Genomic DNA, 26,039 nt, shown 5'->3' on the forward strand with positions numbered 1-26,039 from the left:
TGCTGCAACAGGACAGCTCTTCATCCTTCCTGCTCCAAGGAACTGAAGGCCTAGATTATAAGCAGACCTACCCTGTATCTGGCCCGAGAAGGTTCAGCCTTTAATACTCAATTCTCAAAACGCACACTGGAAAATGACTGACTGTGACATTTATGCTGAAAAATTTGGAGCAAACATCACCAGGCTGGTCCTATGGACATGCTGGGGGGGAAGGGGAGCGCGGCCTGGGAAAAGCCTGCAGGACGAGAGGCGTCACGACTTAAATTACACAGAGCCGAGACCTGCCAGCATTGCGACACTTCCACTTGCAGGTAACGAGAGGGCTAAGCCAGCGCACGAGCGAGCTTCTTGCAAACCCTGCAAGATCAAGAGTCTTAGGCTTGTGATTGCTCATCCGGGTCAGTTGTTAAGCTCTCCGGCCGATTGCCAGCCAGAAAGTTACCTAGCAACCATGCCAACTGCTTGGCAGATGTAAATATATCAGACAGTAGCTACCAGCCAAATTTTGCTCGTGTGAGATAAAAGCTGAAAAACCCGTGGCTATAAACAAGCTGTCCCCTCCCTGGGGACCAAAATTCAGAGCCAGGAATGGGTAACGGGGCACCGAATGTTACCCACCCGTACGACGTGGCTCAGTACTGGAGGGAGGGAGCTATCACACCTAGGCATGGATGCTCCCGTTCCCATGCAGAGCTCCGGGGACGTAAAGGGGGTACCACTGCAGTGCAAGCCCCCCCAATTCTAGCAGGTCTTTAAGGTTTTCCCCTAACGCATCAGGCTCCAATATCCCACTTTCTCCCGTCTGGCTTTCCATGACTCTGCTCCAGCCCGTAGCTCTGATATTGCCACTGGTGGTTTCCTCAGCCAAGTTGCTCCTTGTCCTCCAACAAGCCCAGCTTGGTGCATCTTCACTCTCCTCCTGTTTCTGCCATGCTCGTCTCACCCCGGCTCTCCCTGCCAAGCCTGAAGGCGCTCTCCCTTCCTTCACTGTCTGCCATAACAAGAAAAGGCCTCTTCTGAATTTCTCAGCATGCCTCATTTTCTCTCTCCCAAAGCCATTTCATTTTGTGTCTTGTATAATCACCCTCTGGATGCATCCTAAATGCCAGCAACAGCCTAAATGTTCACTGCAGCTGCTCAATAGGTTGCAATATTCAACAACATCCTTCATACTTCCAGGCTCAGAGGACAGTTAAGCAGTTCAGGTGCTTAACTCTGTTTAGGTCCCTTTAAAAATCCTGCTAGGTGCCTTTCTGCAGCTTTTAGACACATACATAACTCTGATGATCAGTCGTGCATCTCTTGGGTTCAATAGGAATCATAGAGAAATGGGGCTGGAAGCGACCCCCAGAGGTCATCGAGTCCAGCCCCCTACCTGGGGCAGGACCACCCCTCTCCAAACCACCCCATGCAAATCCTCTCGAAAGGTACAATTTGACAGGAGCAAAGACATCGCCATTTGCCCCTACATTACTTTAAGCTTCACAAGTCGCTTTATTCACCTCTACTCATTAGGTGGGATGCATGTGCCTTTATTGAATTGTGGAACATTAGTCAAAGCAATATGCACTGGGATACGCTGTGCATATCTGGACAGGTCTCTTCCTATTCATTTGGAAGTAGTTGATCACTTGGAAGCGAGAATAGTTGTGATAAAGTACTTTATACTGGCAGGTGTACAGCTTTATACTGGCTACAACCTACAGCCCTTATACTGGCAGGTGCAGACACTGGCCTGCACCTGCCTGGTAGCTGAATTAGCATGCTTGGTGCTTCAGATGGTAACGACCAGCACAAGGCATTTTCTTAAAGTTGCAATTGGAGCCTGTTGGGTCTGTTCTGAACGGCACGTTAGCAAAAACTGCTCGTACAGAGAGGTGATTATAGTACACCTTACCTCCTAGGTGAATCTCAGCTAGTGAAAGTGGATGCAGTTGAGCTGGGATTAGAAAAGCTGCCCCCATCTATCTCCTGCAAGAGGTTGTGGTGCCCAGGGTCACAGCACACCCTGGGAACAGCCCCACTAAGTCAAGCAGAATCAAAAGGCTCATTGGGAGGAAATCGGACCAACAAAACCAACAGGGCAAAGCCCCAGGGCTGCACAACGACAGCTTGATGAGCTCCAGTGCCCCCGCCCTCCTTAGCTTATTAACCAGCTGCCACTTGTCTGATCAAGAGCAGCTCATTCTCCCCTTCAAGAGAGGCAGGGATTTCACCACACCGGTCCCCTCCCCTAAATATACTCCCAGTTCTGCTACCTCCATAGAGGTCACTAGAGGTGGCATCCTTGGAAGGGCTTGATCCTGCCAGGACTGAACACCCTGGATGGGAGGAGGGTTGCCCAGGACTTCACCGGCCTCTATAAAGCTATTCCTCCTTTCCCGTACTGACAAACAATCCACTCCTATACTATTGTTAAGTTAAACTGGACAGTAGTTATTACTATTCATCATTTCATCTTGTAGCATCCCTTACTCAAGGAAAGCGAGTCGTTCCATTTCTACCTACACCGCATAGACCAGAATCCAATCCCCTTCCCTCCAAAGGAATCGCACTTGGCACCACGAACAGCTGCACTGAAAAGAGGCATCATCAATGAGCAAAGCATGAACAAGGATGGCAGAAACTTCTGTATGAGTCAAAGATAATCACTCGCATTTCATTACAGCCCCAGTTCAATTAGATGTTACTCTGAATAAAGACAATGAGTTCACACAAAACAGCTCGCAGCACTGAGCTGCTACAGAATTTGCCACAGAATTTAGTTTCCTTAAAATTATTGTAAAAAGCATATGATGGGGTGATTTGGGCACAGGTTTTGCTTAAAGCATAGGTATAAGCTTCAGTGACCCTATTAACCAAATCTACCTTTATCCTTTAAAGACTGTGCTGATAGGAAGCCGTGTTCAGCTGTAAGGTCCTTTTAATTCTGGATGTTAAGAGTTGCCGACATGGGTATGCTGCAGTACTTGTAACGCTGCTCTCTTCTCACAGTACTCCGTGGAGGTCTTGCCAGAGAGCAGTGCATTTGCTATCGATGAGACCGGGGCAATTTCCACAACAGCCTCTTTCCATCTGGAAGGAAATGAGAAAAGGTAAGCAGAATAAAGGTGGAAATGACAATAGCGTTGGCCAAAGCCTTTTTCAGCCTTCAGTCTTCTTGGTCAGGGTCTTGAGCCCGAAGCATTGGGCTCCGTTTGTTCCCTTCTCCAAAATCCACTCAAGCACTTAAATGCCTACATGGGATCCCACTCTAGCCCTCCGAAAACGACTGATGCAAAGAAGTGGGTGGTTGCTTCTTCCTGGTCTAGGATTCATCTGCCCTGTGTCTCAAAATTCGTTTCAGGGCAACTGTCCCTAGCCTCAAAGGTTAAATGTTTAACTTTATTAGTAAATGTTAAAAAGGGAGTGAAAATGTTTAAGGGGTAGAAGGAAGTAGAAAGACCCACAAGAGGGGCTACATTGGAGGGGGGGGTGGCCACTAAGTTGAATCCTAAGGTAGCCTACGTAGCCCAGGGGGAAGGAAGCCCAGAGACACCTTTGCCATCACCAGAAGAGGCACTAATGAAGTTAGTCCCAAGCATTAAAGGTACCAATACAGACTGGAAAAAAATGGATTTAAAAATAGTTAGTATCTGTGAGCAATGGGAAGAACCTTGATGTCCTGATTTGGGGACTCACAGATGCAGAGACAGTTTAGTTATAAGGACAGAAAAGCAAACATTTCCATCTAGTCCGACTGCCTGACCTGCAGAGACGCAGACCTTCATCCCAAACCTGTACAGAGTTTTGAATGACAGCAGCGACTTGAGAAAAACATCCCTTCTTGAGCTAAAGACTTTAAAGTGATGGCAAATTTTCAATTTCCCATGACGAGCTGCGCTCTTGATTTGTTGCCCTCGCTAATAAAAAGTTCTGTTGTTATCAGCCCCATTGTTTTTCTCATCCACTTCCACCCCCTGGATCTCATTATACAGAAGAGGGAGAGCCCGCAGCTTGAGGCGTGTGGTAGGGGTATCGGGCAGGGTCAGTACTTGGCTTTATCCTGGGCTGCAATGGCTCAAGGTCTGGCAGGCAAAATCCCTGATGCAAAAAAAATCCAAGCCTGCAGAAGAGATTTAAACACATAGGCAGGAGTCCTGCCACGGCCTGCAGGTTTTTATGCTCAGTTTATACCCAGTGAGAACAATAGTCAAGCTATATTAATATTGCAAAAATAGCTCTTTCACTATAAAAGTTACTCTGTAGGAGAGTTTTGGTTCTTTAAAAGGAATACATCATGCAGCATGACAGACTTCCATTCTGCAAGCCTATTAAATAGCTGAGAATCACTCCTTTTCCAAAACTGGTTTTAATAGGAAAACCATCTTTTTAAGATGACCTCTAAATCTTTTCTGAGTTCACTCACTTAGTCAGCACCTGAGAACCATGATCCATAAAAAAGCCATTTGCACTTGCTTTATTTTCTGTCAAAACCCCGTATTTCAGTATTTTCCTTCCCAAAGAGTAACTCTTGGGTGGACTGAAACTTTTTCCCCATGCTGACACCACTGCTCTTTGCAAGACAACCAGATGCAAACCACATTTTCCTCTCCCTTCTTGCATACCCCCTTACATGTGTTTCACTAGATACTACATCAGGGTTTCCCAGTCTAAGGAGCACGGGAGGGGAAACCCACCCTGCCAGACTTATAAGCAGGGATGTAGTTGTCTCTGAAGCTGGCAACTCAAAGGGAAGTTGGTTATAGGGGAGCCAGCTATATAGGAACACAGTGCACTTCGGGCCTTTGCAACTATTGTGAATGTTATGAATATTTGTGCTCTAAAGGCAATGCTTTTCTGAAGGTGGCAGGGAAGGGAAACAACCTTTTGTGCTTGTTTCTATGACAAATTCAGTTGTTAAATACAATACAGTGTGCATGCACGCACGCTCTCCCTGCCACAGATGATGTGCTGGGAGGATTTATCTTTCTCCCTTGCTGTGGAAAGAGGGTCCAAGCCCTCTGTAGGGCACATAATCTCCTTAAGGAAGGGAAAGCAAAATCCCTTGAGGGGGGGCACTCCCAAATTGGTTTGCATTTCTAATGTCTGCTACAACAGGACCTCCAAGCTACTGGGACAATGAGGAACCAGCCTCATTTAACACCACTCTGCCAGGAAGGGACTCAATGCTTATTTTTTAATCTAAACCCCATTTCACTCCAGAGCCAGGATATCAGGCAAATGATAGCCCCTTGTTAAAGCCCACAGCTTGCAATTAGTTTCATTTTGCCGGGACCAAATTGATGTAACCATCCTGCACCAAAACCCCCATTCAGCAAAGCACATGCCTGACTTGGAGTAGCCAAGTCAAACTACTGCTCATATATTACACTTTTGCTTAAAAACACTTGATAGGTCAGAGGGCTAAGGGGTAAAGTAGCAGGTTGAAGAGGTTAAGCATGCTTCTTGGGCTAATAAAATGAGCTCTTTCCCAAAATCCAAAAGGGCGAGGTTCTTGAGTTCACAGGCTTCATGACCCCTGGGATCATCCAGTGTTTAAGTGGAAATCAAGAAAAATCCTTTATGCCTCATTTAGCCCCGTTAGATCCATCTCAGGTACAGCAAATCACATCTGTATCAGTCCTGATAAGAATATTGGCAAAGCCTCATTAAATCAGCAGTGGCTCATTGATAGCATCCAATGAAGGTAGATTATCACTTTAGTAAAAAAAATAAAATAAAAAAAAAAAAAAAAATCAATCCTGTCCATTAGCCATTCCCCTGCATTTGCGTATTAATATTCTCTTGCCTTGTTAAAAATAGAAGCTATTTCTCTTTAAATCACTTTAACATTTTAAAACAAAGCATTTTCTTAATGATGGCATAAACTACCTCGTCCTGAGAAAGTTTGTGAAATCTCCCCACTTCTCTTCGTGTTATCAGTGCTTTGTTTCATTTCTTTGCAGCTACTCAATAGCAGTGAAGGTGACCGACGCACACGGCCTTTCTGCAACTGCACACATAAAGGTGTTGCTTATTAACATAAATAATAATGACCCCATCCTCACTTGCACGTAAGTAAGCAAGAGAAATTACTTCAGCCCACAAGTCCCCACATTGGGATCGCAGGGGTTTTGTTCCTGGTTTTATTTAGATGATCTTCTGCAGCATGCTCTTCAGTAATGCACCCATATTTTTTCTTCTTTCAATAAAGCTTTTACAGCATAAGGAATGGTGCCCTGACTCCCAGGACAGAAAACTCCACCATAGGAGAGATGGTGAACATCACACTCGACGAGGAAATCCCTCTTGGAAAGGCTATTGGCATTTGCCAAGCTATGGACGAAGATTTAATGAATGACCTCACTTTCCACCTCGATCCAGGAAATGCTTACTTTGCTGTGGATAGAAGTAGGTCCTTATGGGAATCTTCTCAGGGACCTTTGAAAGTCACTGTGTATTGTAAATGAGAAAACACACAAAGCAGTAGGAAGAAAGCCGAGCTGTGGCTGTGTGCTGGCAACAGCCCCCAGAGGCTTCCCCAGAAGTCTTCTCTTTGCTGAGCTTTCTACCACCAGGTCCTCAGCCAAAGCTGTATTTAGATGCTAGAGCAAAATACAATTCTAGAGCAAAATAGATATTAGATCCTAGAGCAAAAAATAGCCTAACGTAAGTGCAGTTCTTAGGCAGTCTAACTGAGACGTATCGATCCTTTTCGTTCAGGAGATGAGAGAGACTTTGCTACCCTCGATTCTAAACGTGGGCCGACTTGCTTGACATAAACCTGTGTCCATTTCACAGACCGTGGAACTCTGATGGTTGTGTCTAGGCTGGACATGGAGGAAGATGGATTTATGAATGTCCAGTCCTTTACTGTCAAGGCTTGTGACAAAGATCTGAGATGTGCTTCCATTTCTGTCAGTGCAAACATCTGTGGGGTCAATGATAATCCACCATACTGTGACCAGTACATGTACAGGTGAGCAAAAGCCCCCACCCCGTGCACTGGTTACAAAGGATTTGCTCAACAGATGAGAGTAACAGACTTTATTCTGACTTGGGTAGACTCTTCCATGTGTGTATGCATGCAGTCATGAACCGTACATGCGTACACACACATACACAGAGTGTGGTTTGTGAGGAGAGAGGAAAGAGGAATTCCAATTCCTACATTTCTGTATAAGAAAATTTGGAAGCTTCTTCCCCCACCAGCCCTCCAATAGTGAATTTGCACTATGAACTTTACACCTGTAAAAAAGTGCCCAAGAAGTACCAAACTAACCTGTGCTGTGCTTAGATGACCATAAGGCTGACTGATGTACATCCTTTGTTGTTGGCCAAGTATGAACCGGTAGGAACACCAGTGAGCCCATTTGATAAATACCAGTAGTGCTCTTGATTATTTAAATTTTAATATTAGAGGAATCCTCCTACTGGATAGTTTTAAATCATATGTGGCAAAGTCTATTTTCTAATGCTCTTTGAAAGACTGGCTTATTTTGCACCCCCCCATACTCTATATTGGACACTTGTCCATCCCAGAAATGCACCAGATGCTACAAACAATTAGTCTGGTTCCCTTTTCAGATGCATTACTATAAGTCCCTGCTGCTGGCCAGGGGGTTGTGCAGATAATCCCACAGGACTGGGATATAATGGTTGGAGAGGGATGGCTATACCCTATAAATCAATGGGAGGTTTAACACTGAATTTCACTGGATCAGAATCAAAACTAGACTCTGTAATCCCCGCAAGTCCAATATTTACACCGATGTACCGGTAGTGCAACGGAGAACAAGACAAGACCTTTTTTCATAACATCTAACAGACTTCCCTACTTTTGGAAAGAATAGTGAAACAGTTTGATTCCTGCCTCAGTGAACTTCATTATCTACATCAAATTAAATTCATCAAACCAGCTTCTCAGCTGCTGTAAATCATCCTGTCCCCACTGAAGTGACACCAGTTTAAACCAGCTACAATTCGGCCTGCTGCTTGTTAAAATGGCTGTCAGTAGGTGAAATTTGCATAGCTGATGGACATCTATGGAGCATAATTACAGCGATTGCTAGAATACTAATTCTTTTGATGTTTTAATGGCTTTTCTTTAATTAGATATACCGGCATGGAGGTTATTGAAAATAATTCAGTGGTTGCTGAGCTGACGTGTCATGATCAAGACAGGCCCCCTGATATACTTCATTACACACCTAACAGTGGTCCCATTGGCACTGGAAAACTCTTTGAACAAGTCCCAGGGGCTGAGAATACAATTTGGGTGAGTACTTAAAAGAGTATTGCAAGGGCTGTGAACGGAGAACCCAAATGAAGACAGAAGAGACTCTCATCACCACCGTCACAGGCACGCTCCAGCTAGGATAGACACGCACCTTAGCCCTCCTCCGGTCTTTTTTGTGGTTTTGTCCTGGGCTGCTGATGTCTGCAGTAGAAAACTATTTCCTGGGAAGAGAGGAGATGATTGAAGTTTGGTGATCTTCTGGGCATGGTGCAAAAGCACATGTGTGAGAGGGGTTTTGGAGAGGGCTGGGGGAATGCTTCCTGCCGTGATGAAGAGGAGCTTTCCTAGGTGGCTTTCAATGAGTTCTTGTTGATGATTTTAGTGCTGCTGAGATTTGCCTCTATTGTTACTGGTATGCTATTGTGCCTTGCACCTCACATGGGTGTCTTGGTTTATTTTCATTTAAATAATTAAAGAGCAACTCTTTTACTGAATGAATAATGGGAAAGCGACTGGCTACGACTTGCATATTCCTCCCCGTCTTCTTCTTGGTTAGATCTCAGCATGGCATGTGAGTTAAACCTCAGTAAATTCTGCCAGAAACCCCAGGAGTTTCCTGCATGCTCCCTTTTTCATTTCCTGTGCTCACTGCTGTTTCATAGTGCTGCACAATATTAGATGCCTAATACATTTTACCCCAGTGATGCCTGCATTCATACTGTAGTGGCCCCTGAAGTCCACTACCAGGCCAAGCAACACAAATAGATGCTGCACAAACAGATGCTGCCCCAATTTGTGCTCTATTTTAGTAGGCTAAAATATGGATTGGTCCAAAGGACTAAACATATGGAAGCAGCTCCATATGCAAGATCACAAACAGCTCCATGCAAAGATTTCATGATGCAGTTTTTTTAATCACGTGCTTTTGACGCTTGATTATGTGTCTAATGAGACCATTTATTTAAGTATAGTCTGAAATCTATAATTTCAGGTGCTCTTTAGAGTCACTTCACATAGCTTAATGTAACAGGCTATACATATTTGAATCGATGCCTCTTTCACCCAAGGTCACCAAGGAGCTGGATTATGAAGACCCAGGTAACATTGCAGTTGGCAATACTCATGAAATGATGGTAGCTGTGTATGACGACACAAATCCCTCACATACAGGTAAGTTTCTAATGCATATCCATTTGTGGATACTTCATCTTCCTTCTACACACTGTCCCATTACCAGAAACATCCTTTCTGGTGGACTTCACAGCTCTTTTTCCAAGCCCTGTTTTGGAGACCTATATTGTTTCTTTGTCCCGAGTGTTTCGCACTCTTCAAATGAATCAAAATCTCAGCTCGTTATCCTCAGTAATTTCCCATACGATTGGACAGTGAACTGGATTCCATTCTTACCGCTACCTCTAAGATACCACACTGTGTCCTATTGCTCCTACTTCATTTTATTTATATCCGGGCGCGTCTACACGAGATACTTTCTGCAGAGCTAGGCAGCTCTGCAGTAAACATCTCATGTCTATACATGCAGCCCTATCAGGCTGCAGGAAACTAATAAACTCCACAGCATGTTAGTACTTTTAAATACAAGTACTATCCTGCTGCGGAGCTTTTTTTGTGCTCAGCAATGCACGTGTAGACACTGACCCGGTTGGCTGGGGCACGAAGGTGCTTCAGTGTGGGCATGAGGGTACTTCACCCTCATGCCCTAGCCAGCCCCTCTGCACCATGCTGAGCTGGGTCAGAGCAACCCTGGCTAGCAAGCTGACCCCCCCCAACCCCTGCCAGCCAAGGCTGTGGTGCCCTGGCTCGACATACTGCAGTCCCAGGCACGCGTGTAAATGCGGTATCTGGGAGCAATGAACTCCAGCATGATACGCACTAGAGTTTATTGTCTCATCTTCATATGCACAAGTAAATGCAACCTCTGTAGAGTAATGAACTCCCTGATATTTCATAATGAGAAGTATTATAGGAGAGAGAGAGCATGATACTGTAGAGATACCTGTTTTCTCTTATATTTCCAATTATGGGAAATGATGGCTAGATTTTCCCTTTTTGGTCTGGTTCAATGGCTTGAGCACAATATTTTCTCTATGCAAATACTTTTCTGCAGAACTCCCTTGCATCTTATCTTCTGTTTTGAACCCTCTCAGATTTGAGCCTGCTACCATCTGTTATAAAGTGGTAAGAAGTGCATTTAATTAAGAGCACTCCAGCCACACCCCTCCCTTCCCTTTCCCCCCCCCCCCATCTCTCTTTTTACTTGGTAAGCTTGCAGGGAAGTTGAATTGAATAAGGGCCTCTAAGTCAATCCTCTATTCCAGAAGTCTTATGTTGGGTTAGCCACACAGGCTGGCTAACCAGGTCCCTGCACAGCAGGCCAGCTATTGGCAGGGGGGGGGGGCAGGGTTGGCTGTGTGCGCTATAAGTGAGAAATTGTATTCTCCGTTTCCCCCACTTTCCAGTGACAGCAACGATAATAGTGAAAATCACTCCTACCAATGACTTCAGCCCAGTGTTTAGACCTCCAAGCTATTCATTTACAGTTCCAGAAACGTCAGGCGGTAAGTAACAAGGCAGTCCTCACCGTCGCCGGGGTTCTGGTATGTCTAGCAGGAAGGTCTCAATGGGACTGCAGTTATTGTTTAATTTGTCAGCAACTTGGCCCAATCTTAAATGATGGACCTGGGGCTGGGTCCCTTTGCACACTGCAAGCACTCAGCACAACCTGGCATCTGGTTGGCATTGCTTGCAGATAGGGATACACTGAGGGAGCTAGTGCCCAGAGCAAGCAATGACAAGGTATTTCCATGGGGCAGGGCAAAACACATGGGCTGCAAGTGGCACAGACAGCTTTGGTCCGTGGCACGCAGCAAATCAGGGAGACAGCTGGCAGTACGGTGGCAGGCTGGGTAGAGAGCAAAGCAGCAGATTGGGCAGGGAGCAGAAAACAGAGAAGTAGAACGGGCAGGGGAAGGGGATTGGAGTGCTATCTGGGGAGGGCATGGGGCTTAATTTGTAACACACCTGCCCAAAAGGTTGGCCATAGTCGCTGGGGTAAAACATTCACATCCCATGGGCTGAAGTAGTTCTGTGTGGTTTCAACGTGGAGGGATGCAGGCTGCCAGATCCTCTGCCTTCAGCACACCTGCACCCAGTCTCCCTGGCACACTGGGAGCCCACACCCCTGCTCACACCTCAGCCGTGTCCCTGCCTCGCTCAGCACCAATGCAAAAGAATGTGCCCTGCAAAATGTGGGAATGTGCCCTGCCATTTATATCTCAAAAGTCCCATTAATATCCTCAGTGCCACTCTGCTTACAAGGTGGTTGGCATTTCATGGAGCCAAGGAAGTTGCTTTGCTCAATTGGATGTGCTTTTGCCACACAAGCATCATGGGTCTAAAGTTTGTCATTGCGCCTGCAAATGAAGCAGCAAATAATCATTAGAAAAGCTTAGTCTGTGCCCGGTGATGTTAGACGCGGGGAGTTTCACATCCCAGACTTGCGGCACAAAAATTTACCTTGGCTCAAGACACGTTCCCTTTTTTCTAATTGAATGAGGTCAAGACACTTTCCTTCTGCCAGCAGTTCAAACGCTCTCTGCCATTTAGAGCCAAGTCAAAGAAACTTTGATGGAAGAGTTTCCTACTGGGACATACAGCCCCAGCCATGATGATATGCTTGGCAAAACTGGGCTAATATTGCCAAAAAGCTCGTTTCAGAGAAATAGACCCAAGAGGTCACTTCCCAGATCGAACTGCAACAGATGTGGTTGGCTGATATCTGACCAGAGCACAGCCACGTTTGCTGTCTGGTCTACCTTCGAAGACCTGACATTCCTTCTGTGCCCTTAAAGTCAAAACCAGTGTGACCACTGCCCGCAGAATCAGGTGCTTATTGAACCAGGGATGCACCAGTTTGTGGTCTCAGGGACTGATTGTCGTCTGCCGCCTTTAAGTGTAAGGGAAGACAAATCGCTGCAGGATTTGGGGGGTGAGAAGGAAAAGGAGGGAGTAGCACCACGTGGGTGCTAGAGCTGGGTTCTTGCTATCCACTGCATCGCATGCAGTTCTCTCTTAAATAGCCCAAGAAATAAAAAGTCTCCCTTTTTCACATGAAAGCACAATTGCTTTGTAGGGGATATAGATAACTATAGTATTTATGACAACTTGTCAAACTCCATCAGGGAAAATTAATTTCAGTATTTGAGATCATTACATCTCTGTCCAAAAATATGTATATTCATTTTCTTTAAACTGTGAATCGTTTTTAACCAAAGCAAATTTAAACACAAACTAAAGTTCCATCACTTTGTGCTGCAATTCATAAGGGAAACATAATTCATTTGCAATAGTTTTCAACAAGAAAACTTGGCAGGCTTTCAGCAAGTTTCATAATTGCTCTATTTTAAAACTTCAGCTTGGAAATGCTCAAGATAGCTTTTAGTTTTATTGAAAGGTTAATTTCACACCTACAGAAAAATAGCAGCTTTCCATTAGACTTAACCGAGTGTTAAATGTGAAAATTACAGAGCTTCTTCACACACATGTGCAAAGTTTGTTGCGTTTTTTAACCCCTGTCGCTCTTCTACAACGCGCTAAGGTACAAAGGCAAGAAGGTTGCTTTCCTTTCGCCTCTGCTGGCATGTAAAGCCTGACGCTTTCACACTTTCCAGCAATTTAATGTTTTTGTATGGGTTTGGCTCCATGGTGGGAGCTGCATCATGTTGCCAGCACACAGTTATAGTGTTAGCAGTGCTCAGAGATGGTCCTTACAAAGTGAAGATGAAAGGTCCACAGTGAGCACCTCTACACGTGTGCATTTACTGCACGGTAACCAAAACTACTGCATAGTACAGGTGTGCGTCTACATGTGCATGCCCGTACTGCACAGTAAATATGGTGACTTATGCAGACTTGAGTGCAAATTTGATACCTGAATCATGCAGGTATCAAATTTACGCCGGATTAGTTACTGCGCAGTAATGCACGTGTAGATGCCTTACTGCACAGTAACACTACGTCTGTAAACTGACTTGGGATTAAAGTGAGTCCCAAGTCAGTCCATACACAGTGTTACTGCACAATAAGTTGCAAGTCAGTCCACACACAGCATTAATGCACTTTAATGCCTGCATGTGTAGATGCCAGCCTAGTCCTTTTTACTGTGCAGTTACTTTAACCCAGCATAAATGCATGTGTAGACACACCCAGTGTAAAGCGAGGCTCATCCAAGGGCAAGCAGTACAAGAGAGTTGAGGGCTGCCCTTGGGCAGCTTCTAGAAATACAAATACCAGCCCGCAGTTTTGTTGGGCCCAGTTTCCACAGTGGCATGAGCTAGATCTAAATGGACAAGAGCTGAAGGGGCACAAAGATTTTCCTTTCCCCTTATTCCTGCCAGACAGGAGGCCTGTTGGCAGAGTATGGGGGAATTTTACCTGCTGCTGCTGGCTCTCTGTGGCCCCTCTTATGAGAAACCTGCACTTCCAGAAAAAATATTAGGGGTTGATTTCCCTTGGTGCTGAACAATCACAGCTGCCCCTGGTAAACACCAAGCTAGGTAAAATTAAATGGACAAAATCAGTCTCCCAGTCTTAATCATTGATAAAATATTTCCCTCTTACAGCCCACTACACGGTTGGAAAAGTGACTGCCATAGACAACGACTACCCACCAAACTGCATCACCTACAGAATAGTCCGTGGGAACCCACCACCTGTTCAGATATTTTGGGTGGACCCAGCATCCGGAACAATAGAGCTGATAACCCAGCCAGACTACGAATCCATCCGACAATACAAACTCACTGTCCAAGCTGTTGATTGCGATCCCACTCATCCACGCACAGCTGTCACCACGGTAAGGATGACTTGGTTTGGATGGAGCTAGTAGAGAGCCCCCCTCCGATGCTGCTGCTTGGCACTCCAGGATCTCAGCTTTCATCAAAAGCAAGAGGCATGCAGCTGCAGATTGTAAAGGAAATCTGCTGCACTCTTCAGGTTGAGAGATTATCTGTGCAAATCCTCAGCTCCTGGAAGACTAGACTGGTCATTTTCTCAGGGTGCTGGTAACTAGTATGACTAGGGATGCCCTATTATCTACTTCATCCCTCACATGCAAGGGAGAAGGAGGGGTCCAGACCTCTAGGTCCCATTTTGGTCCCACAAGTGGGAAATGCCACTTATCTCCTCTCCCTCATCATCAAGAAGAGGCTGAGCCTGAGGTGCTCCAGTCCTATTTAAATCTTATGGGCCAGGTGAGCTCAGTGGTAGCACATGCTTAGATTTTGGACAGCCGTGCAATCTACTGTGAGCAGGATCCAATTCGAAACATTGAACTGTTGGGAGCCAGGCTCGAGCATCCTGGCACAGGCTGGGAACTGAAGGATTAATGTGCATTCAGGGGAAGATAAAGTGATGGGACACTAGAGACATGGCAGGAGCCAGGAGCCATGCAAGAGGAAGGAGCAGAAACTCATGATGGGATGAAGGACAGAGAGTGAAGGCAGGGTTGTGGGGGTATAGAGATGCAGCGAGGGCACATAATGGGAGCAATAGCAAGATACAAGGGGCAGGAGACAAGAAGATGAGCAGAGGATGGAGCCAGGGTGGGACAGGAGAGCAGGCGTGGATGGGGGTGAAAGGAGAGTGCTCTGCCTAGCAGGAGATGGAGGGTCACCCACAGCCCAGCAAACAGATCTGAAGCTGGCCCCTGCTCACAGCAACATCTTTCCTTCCCTTGCAAGGCCCACAGGGCTTTGCTTTGCAGGAGGAGTGTGGCTGATGGCAGAGGAGCATGTTGATTTGATCTTTTATTGCTCACAGCCCTGAATTTCAAGTGAGTCAGGGAGCAAAGGGGGCCTCATTTACTGTGTGCAGAAGAAGATGGGCCCTTTCCATTAAGAAAGCAAGAGGGACTGCAAGAGGAGGCATGACACAGTGCACAAGAGTGCTCTGGGTAATGTCTTTGTGCACTAGCAAATCTGCCCCTAGGTTGCTGGCTCCGTTTTCAAATTGCTTTGGCAGTGGTCGTGACCAAGCACTGCAGACACTTCTAAACTCATCTTGCAATCAGCAGACTGGCACTGGCATAGGCCTTGGGTGAGAGGTCAGATGACTAGGGCCCGCTCTGCCCTGGGTGAATTTGGCAATGCCCCTGCACCCAAAACCTTTTCAAAGTGATGTAAAACAGAAGTGCTTCGGCTTCAGATTACCTGCATCTCCCGCTCTGGCTCAAAACCTGTACCCCCCTCGACTCAACTGCAGCATGGGCCCCACGACAGGTTTCCATTTCAAATGTTGCTGCAGCTTGATGCTTCTTTGCATTAATGCATTATATTCCAGCTGCTGCCTTTGCTTATCGAGGCAGGATTCAAGCAGAAGCCGAACAGTTTATTTGCAGAAAGAACTGCCTGCCATTTCTAGCTAGTGAGGATTTCTGTGGAACATATTCTCCTCGTCTTAGTGGATAGCTGGCCTGCCAAATAATTCAGTGCAAAGCACAAATGTAAGCACTTGCTACCTAGGAAGCCAGGCTTCGGTTTTCCTGTGAAATCATATTATCCTGGTTATGATGTCAAAGCAGCTTGAATGCAGCAAAGACTTATGAAGATACTCTGGATTTCACTTCCTAAAACTTGAGGCAAGGGGGCTGTGAGCCCTCAGTGGTTAGAAAGGAAAAGAAATGTTCAGATATGCTCCCGAGATGTGAAACTATGAAATATCACTAGGAAAAAAAAAAAAAAAAAGTGACCCATACCCTCTACAACGTTCCCCAGTATTCAACTCCCTGACAGCTGGGTTTGTCATAGCCAAGCCTGGGAATAGATTTTGCTGCATTAACAAGTCAAGAAGCGATCTGCAGCCTGAAATATCTACCAAGTGCCCAAGAGCACATGCACGGTGATGCGTGTGCTAGGAGGTACAGCTAACAGGGGTTATGCAGCCACAGCTCCATGCTGAGGGACTCTGCAAATGCAACGAGCTTTTCTCAAGATGAAGTGGCATCCTCCTAATTGCCAGGTTCTCCTGGATGATGAGGAGGTGAGAATAAACTAGATGCTGGTGGAATAAGCCATGGCTGGATGATAATGGCTTCAGTGATAAAAATCCCTGCTCCAGCACCTCCCACCCCTCTTCTCCGGTCTTGTAGATCAAGGGGCAGCAAACAGCACAGACTCAGAGCCACAGCTGGCCTCCTCAGAGCTTCCCATCATGTCAGAGGCCCGGGGACCTGATCTACAGCTCCTGTGGCATTTTAGAGCAAGCATGCGTGGGTTGTTGTGTCCCAGGTTACCGGGAACATTTTAATTAATACTTGCCGACACAGGATTAGCGTAAGAGCAGCAGCAGGTTTTTAAATCGATTACAAGTTACAATCCGAACGTGTGCATTATCCACGCCAGCTTGCAGCACAGCTGGAGGGGGAAAACCAGCAGAGACGAAGTCTGCAGATCCTCCAAAGACCCAGAGCCACCTCCTCTCTTTAGCTGGCTGCCCTTTGCATCTTGCTTTCTGGAGGGAGATCTATAGGCTGACTGAGATGGCAAGGACAGCCCTTATACACGGCCACCGGCAGATAGCGAATGCCGTCATATTGATTCTCTAGCACTGAAGTCAATAGAAGATGGACCACTGACTATGACAGGAGCCAGATGGAAGTCCCCTCCCCATACCTAGTGCAGGAAAGGCGGGCAATATCCTGTGTACCTTAAAAAGCTGCAAAGCTGTAAGGAGGTCTTATTCTTTTCTTTTTTTAATCTCTTTTTTTTTGTTGTTTTTTTTTTAAAATACAAGCTGTCAGGTTCTTCCCTCCATAGGAAAGAGCCACGGCACCTGGGAACAGTAGGAGAACATATTATAGTGTCTGTGTAAAAGCAGACTTCCTTAAACCTCCTGAAAGTCATCTCTTTCACAGCTCCCAGCAGGCAGTTGGGTCTTTAGACAGATGCCCAAGCACTGAGCAAAGGTGCCTGCAGTTTGGCCAAGTTAGCGATAAGGTGAAGGAAAGTTAAGTCATCTCTCCAAGGCGTTCTCACCGGAGACAAGTGCGGCAGGGTATCCCGGTGAAGGTCACGGGGGATGGTGCCATCACTCATCATCTCCGAGGCAGGCAACCTTTATCCTTTCATCTGACATTCAGGTACTGGCATTTGAGAATCACCGCTATTTTGATCTTTTCCATGTAAATTAGCATGCTTTCCCCATTCCCTGATAGCCTCATTAAGGAACCTGCGACAGCAGTCACTAATTATGGCCATAATGCATTTTGAAGAGCTCTCACCTCCCGTCATCACTTGCTGCTGCAGCTTACACCCTGTGGAAGGTCCCCAAGCCAAAAAAAAAAAAGGCTATGGGGTTGACTTCATGAACCTCCCATCACTCGTCACTAATAGAGCATTAGCAGCAAAAAATCTTCAGAAATGGATTTGCTGTTGGCCTCCTTTCACAATGGGTAGTCTGTAATGGGGTTCAACTGGATCCCCTCCATCTGGCTTATCAGGTACAGTGGTCAAGTCACTGTGGTCCAGAGGTAGAGGATCAAGTTGTACTGAAAAGCTGACTTCAGTGGTCAGTACTTACCAGTTATTTGGTGCGGAGAGTCAAAGGCAGCTGGATGTGATGCTACTCCATCACTCCCTTGAGTGCAGTCGGCTGGAGAAACCAGCGCGTCTTGTTCACACTAGCCCCGTGGGATGCTATACTTGGGTAGCCCTCTTCTTGATATCAGGCTCATCTCTCTCAATCAAGCACCCAGTCAGTGTGGAATCCACTGCTCCCCCATCTCAGATTAAGATATTCATTGTATAAAATGTAAACTGGTTTCCTAGCAGGATAACATTAGGTACAATAGGATTTTTGTCCTTGGGAGAGGAGCATGGCTTTGGGTATTTGCATGGGCTTCATGGTCACCATCACATTCCAGCTAATAGGCATGGAGGCTGGAAGACCTTGTTCACTCACCAGGAAAAACAGCAACCAGGCAGGGAAGTTTGTCGTGACAACCAAGATGGAGAAGTGCACGAGGCATCCCAGGTATTTGCAAAATTTGCTGGAACAAAAAAAAAAAAAAAAAAAAAAAGTAATGGGATTTAAGCTCCTGAAAGCCAAATAGCTCCCCACACCATAAAGCCCCAATGTAACTGTTATAAGTCACCTGCCCTTGAAACTCCAAATGCCTCTGAAGTTACAGTATTGCTATATTGTACTCACTGAGAACTTTTCATCTTGGTTTTCCCCCAAATGGGGATTATAACGTACTACTGCCATTTCAGGAGTACTGGCTGAACCGGCATAGGAGGAGCAAGCCTAATGTTTTACAATGTCCTGACTCTTGAGAGTTTGATGTTTCACTTTCCATGTTTCATTCACACCGCTTGTGACATTGCTGTCCACGTCAATGCCTGGATACTCGCTCACTTGCCAGGGTTTTGGTGCAAAACCCATGGGGGCTTCAGTTTATCCAAGGTTACGGCTTCATACCTAATATCAAATGTCTCTTCCAACACTCAGGATAAATTAGCAATATATTCTGCACCAGTTGATGGTTGCATACTTCTCCATCCCTTGTGTATCCTCACCTGAAAATCCTCCATGAAAGCACAGGTGGACCAGAGGTCAGGGGACAAACCTTGCATTTGGGAAACGTGGTTGTAGTCTTTCCATAGACTTTGTGTTGCTACAGGCTTGGATCTTCAAAGGCAGTCAGGCAGCTGAAGTTGCCTTGAGTTTCCGCAGCTACAGAATGGGTTTAATATCAATAGTACTTCTCTGCATCACAGCAGTGCTACGAGGATAAATTTGCTATAGGTTCTCAGGTGCTTGGATACTGTAGAAAAGGCGAGGGCAGGTCAGCATCTCCAGCAGACCTCACAACATGAAACCTCAGAAGGAGGTTAGGAAGAAGTGCATCACAGAGCTGGTTCATGCCTCCTTTTCCATGATGCCCATGACCCACAAGCTTCCTGAAGGGCAGCTTGGATGCTGCAACTGCATTTTCAGTCTCCATTATACCCTTCCACAGGAATGAGGGGGGGATGGATCTTTGCATTTACTACCCGCCCTACAATTCATAAATTCAAGCACAGCATCCTCAACCTGTCTCCTGATAATGTATTTTGCCCCCTGTTCTGTGGTTTAAAAAAAGAAACAGTTGATTTCCTAGTACAAAATAAAACCTGAAAGCTTCGAGTGACTGAGCCAGGAGCAGTGTAGCACTGAAAGCAGCATCCACAGTGCCGGGGGATTGTCAACTTGAAGAATAAAAAGCGTAATTCTCAGGTATCTATCTATCTGGATTGTAGGTAATGTCACACCAGGGAGTTATAAGCTTTTAGCCATGTTGGCCCATGAATTACAGCTTTTCCCAGTCAGCAAATCCATTACAAAGATTCACGTTGTCCACAGAATCGGCACAGTGCATAAAAGATGGGTATAAATATACGTAATTATAGCTCTACAGTCTCCTTTTCCTTGGATCCTTCACAGGTTACAATTGACATTGAAGACGAGAACGATGAACCGCCAGCTTGCAGCCCCCGGGTGCATCAGGCAGTCGTATTTGATAACGTTACCGTTGGGACAAACATCGATAGGTTTAGGCTCATTTGCCACGACAGAGACTCCAGTGATTCAGCCATGCGGTTTGAGATTGTCTCCGGTAAAGGAGTTTTTTGTGTTTTTTTTTTAAATTTGCTGCAATGAATGCTCCATCACTGGTCACTTCCTTTGGAAGCATTTATACCTTTCCTATTTTTTCCCCGTTTTTTAGGCAATAGAAACAATCACTTCGGTTTTGACCCGGCCCGAGGGTCCAGCACACCCGAGCTAATTGTGAAAACACCTTTTCGTTTGGAAGCCGGGGCCGAGTCCCAGCAGCGCTACCACCTCGTGGTGAACGTCATTGATGACAACCTGTACAACGTTACTGGGACCAAGGCCAGGACGGGGACTGTCTTAATAGATGTCCATGTTCTTAGAGCCAACCCTACCCCTGCTCCGGTAAGTCCTGCCCATGCTTCATTGCAGCACAGCAGAAAAGTGTCCTTTCTGCGATTGCAAAGGAGCATGCTGGCTGAGGTGCTCCCGATTGTGCCTCATTACCAGCTGGCCTCCAGGGAGCTCTCCCTTGGGGCCTGATCCCAGGATCACAATTCGTTCCCCACCCTTGCATGCCCTGCCACCCGTGCAAAGGCTTGCAGCCATGTCTGGCCTAGACTGGAGATACTAGACTTGCCGTTGCAACGGGGACCCTGGCTTCTTAAGCGGCTCCATAGGGCTAGTCACAATCTGACCCTAACCATGAACAAGCAGAAGTGCCCTCTGCCCTTCCCCACCATCCTGATCCAGCAGCATCCCATTGCCAAACCTGCTGCCTCCCTTCCCAGCCCAGCAGCCCCCCGGCTCTCCACTCCAGTGAGTCCCCCTTCCCGAATTACCCCCACTTCCGAGCTCAGCAATGCCACGTTCCCAATCAGACTCAGTAGGTCCGAGGCAGAAACTTGTTGAAGGCAATAACTTCCATCTTTCTTATTTGCTGCTTTCTTGTAACAATTCCCCCTGGCTGGTTCAGGTGCTTCACAGTCAGACATGCTTCCAGGTGCTCGTTAGCCTTCAAAAACAATTAAGTGGCTGGGTCTGAGCTGCGTTATACATCAGCCACCTGCTCCATGCCATGCTAGGCTGTCACAGGAGGGCCAAGAGCCGGCTGGACTGATTGCAGGGCACAATTATTATATACCGGGGCATCGCTTGCCATAGCATCGCCTCTGCCAACCGTTGCCCCAACTCTCCTCCAAGGCGTAAGCCACAAGTTTATTTGCTCACTTTCTTCAGCATTGCATTTAATAACCTTTCATTTGCGTTGTGCCAGTGCCTAGCAGCCTCACACAGAGCTCAGGGATGTGCAAGGTGAGGAATGAAAAGACAGTTCTTGCTCTCGGGAGTTGCATAACAAGGATGCAGCAAACGACAGAAGCCAACAAGCAGAGAGGCGCCAAAAAAAAAAAAAAAAAGAGCAAGTTGTGTGAAGAATAAAAAGAGCTCTTGCCTTAGCTCATCCCCCCACTGCCCAGCGCTCCCTTAAGCATTTGACCCCTTTGTGTGCTTGCATTTATACATCGGCAAATGCAATCTGTGGATGTCACCTAAAGAGGTTTCATCTCCTTTAGATGCAAAAAGAAGTTAAAAAAAAAAAAGTGCTGCCTTGACCTTTAGCAGAACATAATGCAGTTAGTATTACCAATATCCACAGAACTTTTTATCAAGCACAACACTCACTCACCAACCAACCCAGTTTTTGCTTAAAAATATTAACTACCATCTGGCAGGACAAGTTGCTTGCTCTTTCTGACAAGAATACTTATATCAACAGCACAGAAAAGGACTGACCATTATGTACACTGCTGTCAACACCTACGATCCTACGGACTGGTATGTTCCCTTCATCTTCACCCTGATGGCCATTCTCGCCGTGGGCTTGGCGGCTTGGGGGTGCCATCTGGTTTGGACGCGCACGAGCTTCAAGGAAACCTGCTTCACCGCGCCGAGCAAGACCGCCAAAGCAGAGAAGGGGTACGCGTACTGCATTTCTTCAGCACAGCGAATACCATGTGCATTAGCAATCCACCTCAATTAATTTAACATTTCAATGAATGCCTTTTAAACAATGGAGGGCTGGTTACAGGGACAAGGGGGGAAAACGAGCATTTTCCTCAAAAAAGGCTTTTCATTGAAAAAAACAAAACAAACATTTATCTTGCAATTGGGAAATTTCCATTTATTCAGTGGGAAACTGCAGACTTTGGGGTTTTACATGTTTTCCACAAAAAGTTGATGTTTTCTGTGGCGCACAAAGTTTTGTTTTTTTTGTTTGTTTTTTTTTTTAGGAAAAACAATACAATTTAGTCAAAAATCCACATTTCTGCTTTAAAAAACCCCAAAAACAACAAAACCTCAGAAAAATGGTTTTTGACTAGCCATAATAGTCCTCTCCCAATGCAACATGCTGCTACTTCTCCAAATCTTTGCATCTTCTCATTAGTGGTGTATCACTGGCTGTTCTGTTCCCCAAGTAGTCAGACAGTCACTGAGTATGTGTGAAAATGTTTGTGAATCCTTCTGTACCTAATTTGTACCAACAATTAGCCCTATCGTTTTTTTTTTTAATTTAAATTATGCAATTTAAAATTAGCAAGAGCATGTGCCCTTTGCTTCAAATGCTGTCACATTAAATGTCAGGCCATTATACTCTCTTTATCACAGGGGAGACTGGCTAGTAAGTACCATTTCTGTTATTAAAGATAGCCTGTTTTCTCCAGCAAGCTCCGACTCTCAGCCAGCACAAGTAACTCCAAGCAGCGAGACCCCTTGCAGCCACTCAAATCCTTGGCTCTAGTGCTTTGCAGATCTGCTCCTAAATTTAGGCATTGATACCATTTGCTGTGCTCCAGGTATTTAATGTACCCACTGTAAACAGTTTCTGTGCCATAGGCTTATGTAACCGGCTTAACTCCTATTTATTTACTTCTTTTGCAGAGTGGAGACATTTACACCAGGTAAGACACCACTGACTACACGCCCTTTATCCCAGTTGCTCTAGAGGCAATTGTTATGTTCTGCAGTGGTATCACATACTCATCAGACATGCCTTTTCTTGTTGAAACAGGAGCCAAAAAGAAACCAGTAGAATTGGTAATGGTAAGTAAAATTATCAATTTTATTCCACGCAATATGGAACATATTCTGAATCACCTTGACCCGGCCTCGAAGTTTACAAGCTAACTTTCACGGTTTAAATACTCAGAACTGTGTGTGGAATAATGTCCAGATCCAATAGGCTGGACATCTTCCCATTCTGGCATTCAAGCAAAGTGGGATTTTGTATATAAATTGATTTGCATTTGGGTCGCCAGACGAGAGGTCCCAAGAATTTAAGCTCCTACATGTGTTCAAGAGGCCAGGATTTCTTTTATTGGACCAAATGCATAGAGGCAGACAAGCCTTTGAATGCAAGACATTCTTCTTCAAGACATTCTGCAGACCTGATGAAGAATGCTTTGCATTTGACAGCTTGTCCATCTCTATCCCAACTATGCAGTTAGACCAATAAAAGATACCACCCTAGGAAATCCTTGACTCTCGCATAATTCCTGGACCAGCACAGCTACCTCACTCTAACACTCCCGTCTATTCAGGTGCATGAATATTATATTACATGCAGCAAATGTATGTATTTGCTGCATGTAAAAAATGCAGCAATTTTTTTTTTTGGCAAAAAAAATATGGACGAAGCTAAACCAATGATGCAAAATGTAATAATGTGACAGAGTAACTAAGCATGCAGAGCACTGGGCAATCAAAATGAATCACCTCCCAGAAATAATATCCCTGGCTGTTTCATGCAATAGAAATGCACAGCTTGGCTCTCCCCGGCTATGCCAAGCTTACGTCCATGTTCTGTTCCTCCAAGGCACTTCCCTATTTCCAGGGCATCCGAGCTCTGCCCGGTCCAATACCCCAGCGAAGTGGGCTGTGATACCAATGCCATTTCACAGATGGGGAACCGTTGCAACAGGGATGCTAAGTGACTGGCCCAAGGTTTCACGAGACACATGTAGCAGGGAAGGGCTTTACCCCAAGTCTCCTCAGCCAGTGCCCTTGTCACTGGACTATCCTCCGTCTTTGCTAGGGATGGGCAGCGGGTGTTGGCCGCCTGACAGATGCCTGCATCTTGTCCTTAGGTCCTTGGCCCCTACTGTGCCCTGTTCCTTGGTCCCTTGCAGAATGGGCTTGGCATTTGCTCATCTTGCAGAGTCTAGGCAGTCTGGGCCCAGCAGGTTGGCTTCCACCAGCACTTGCCCACAAAGTCAAATCTTCCATATAGAAGGTGCTCAGCATTTTTTTCCTTCCTCTTCCTAAGGAAATGGCTAAATACAAGACCAAGTTTGATGGAGAAGCCAGGGATCCAGGTAATGGCTGCTTTTGGGGGAAGAGCAGGCACGCACAACCCAAGTGTTTTAGAATTGATTGCTTTGAAACATAAAACTTGTCTATGTGGGAAGGTTTTACCCATTATCCCACTGTAGTTATACCTGTATAACCCCTACATGGACATGCACTAAGGTACATTTCTTGTTTGTCTCATGTAAAGAAGGGGTAGGGAGGTCAGATAAAGAGAAAAAAAATCCATCACACTGAGTAAGGCACTAAAGGAATCACATAGGAGGTGCTGGCATCAAAATTGCATTGGTTTAAATTCACACCTGAATGCACCCAAAAAAAAAAAATTATTACTTTTCCTACCTAGAGTGGCCTTCGTAGAGGGATTGCAATAGCTCAAGAGCTCCTGGATCTCCAAGCAGGACACACAGCCTGAGTGAAGGACATTTACAGTACAGAAGTTGTTGCTCAAACCCAGGTCCCAGACGTGTCCTAGTCCCTATTACTGAGAGGCAGACCTGTATCCCATAGTGTCTAATACACTCTGAATTATACCAGTATTGTAGAGTTACCATGACTGTCCAGGATAAATGCACCTGGCCACTCCCCCATGCTGCAATCAGAACCAGGCTGCCTGTTGGGACAGCCGCCCCCTAAATTCAACAAATACTGCAGATTTGATGGGTCCGGTTTGTATAGACTCGCAATCTGGAATGAGAGCGCATTAGGGAAGTGATGTGACGATTGCTGAGAAAGCTTGTCCTGGTAATGAGGACTTCCCTGTAGAGGTGATGAACTGTATTTTTTACAAGGGGAATGGTGCAATGCCTGTGAACTGGAATAGTTAAAGCCAGTGCACGTGTCAAATATGCACGATGGTAGATAGCGCATTACTGGCAGCGGCACAGATTGGATGATTAACGTGGGCAGCATAGATAGTTTTTTTTGCATTCCTAATATCTGGTGCTGTCCCTGCCTCTCCTGGTTGGGAGTCATGCCACAGCTCAGAACGGCTAGCGCAAGGCAAACATTGTGGAATAGATCATTTACACAAAGGCTGTATACAATGGATTGATTTTTTTTTTTTTTAATATAGTCTTTTACCCCAAATAACCTCTATATGTTTTTTCCTGGGTAGTCACAGGGAACCTGTATCTGTACAACAGCAAATCAGGAGCAAGGAAGTGGAAGAAGGAAGACGCCAAGGTGGAGAAGATGCAGTTGACCAACATCTACTCAGTGTCTCAGAAGCTCCCTGCTGCAAACCTTGCACCACTAACGACTCCCACTAACAGGGAGTTGAAGGCTGGTTTGCAATCATAGATCAGAGTATTTACCTGGTTAGCAAGAACAATTTTTCTTCCCTACCAGAATTAACAGGTTAAATAAGACAAATCAGTGCAATGGGTTTTGTGGGTGAAGGAGAATTTGTTGTTATAGGTACTCTGAAATTGGACCCAACAACAGGTTTAAGACATTGGTATATAACTTTTGGGATGTACTTTTTAATAGAGCACTGTTGTGCGTGTGATAACATGGTGTAGGCACCGTGAATAAATATTTTAATCCAATTATGGCTCTGTTTTGCAGCGTTAGAACAGCCTCAACATATGCAATTATAGTAAATCTGTTACTGTGTTTGTATCTTATACTTTCAGCCTTTCCACAGTCCCTGCTCTCACCGAGTTCATTTACTAAAGTCCTAATTGGAGCTGCAGCTCTCCATTGAGTAATAAAGCTGTAGCACAGCTTTAAAAAAAAAAAAAAACCCTCTTGATTTTGAGCTTTGAACAAAACAAAGAAAAACCATATAGCAGACTTTTCACAGGCAACTTAATTCCATTGGGGTTTGAAATGCACAAAATTG

General features: G+C 45.6%; 1 protein-coding gene and 1 long non-coding RNA gene across 2 annotated transcripts in view; one reads left to right on the plus strand and one right to left on the minus strand.

The window, feature by feature from the left end:
• LOC112549585 overlaps positions 1 to 2,987 on the minus strand; it is a 6,139-nt gene extending 3,152 nt beyond the window's left edge. The window contains exon 1 of the long non-coding RNA XR_003093069.1: positions 2,869 to 2,987. This is a non-coding gene — a long non-coding RNA (uncharacterized LOC112549585). The remainder of the gene's footprint in view (positions 1 to 2,868) is intronic.
• Positions 1 to 25,735, plus strand: part of LOC102382128 (cadherin-related family member 3) — a 33,706-nt gene extending 7,971 nt beyond the window's left edge. Inside the window, exons 5-19 of the mRNA XM_025199029.1 lie at positions 2,995 to 3,095; positions 5,949 to 6,056; positions 6,197 to 6,393; positions 6,784 to 6,961; positions 8,098 to 8,260; positions 9,289 to 9,391; positions 10,699 to 10,797; positions 13,861 to 14,093; positions 19,721 to 19,892; positions 20,004 to 20,233; positions 21,606 to 21,805; positions 22,769 to 22,788; positions 22,899 to 22,930; positions 24,153 to 24,201; positions 25,311 to 25,735. Coding sequence (XP_025054814.1) covers positions 2,995 to 3,095; positions 5,949 to 6,056; positions 6,197 to 6,393; positions 6,784 to 6,961; positions 8,098 to 8,260; positions 9,289 to 9,391; positions 10,699 to 10,797; positions 13,861 to 14,093; positions 19,721 to 19,892; positions 20,004 to 20,233; positions 21,606 to 21,805; positions 22,769 to 22,788; positions 22,899 to 22,930; positions 24,153 to 24,201; positions 25,311 to 25,495 — 2,070 coding nt within the window. The 3' untranslated portion in view covers positions 25,496 to 25,735. The remainder of the gene's footprint in view (positions 1 to 2,994; positions 3,096 to 5,948; positions 6,057 to 6,196; positions 6,394 to 6,783; positions 6,962 to 8,097; positions 8,261 to 9,288; positions 9,392 to 10,698; positions 10,798 to 13,860; positions 14,094 to 19,720; positions 19,893 to 20,003; positions 20,234 to 21,605; positions 21,806 to 22,768; positions 22,789 to 22,898; positions 22,931 to 24,152; positions 24,202 to 25,310) is intronic.
• The last annotated feature ends 304 nt before the right edge of the window (positions 25,736 to 26,039 follow it).

This window comes from Alligator sinensis, unplaced genomic scaffold, assembly GCF_000455745.1.
Source record: "Alligator sinensis unplaced genomic scaffold, ASM45574v1 scaffold469_1, whole genome shotgun sequence".
Lineage (NCBI taxonomy): Eukaryota > Metazoa > Chordata > Crocodylia > Alligatoridae > Alligator > Alligator sinensis.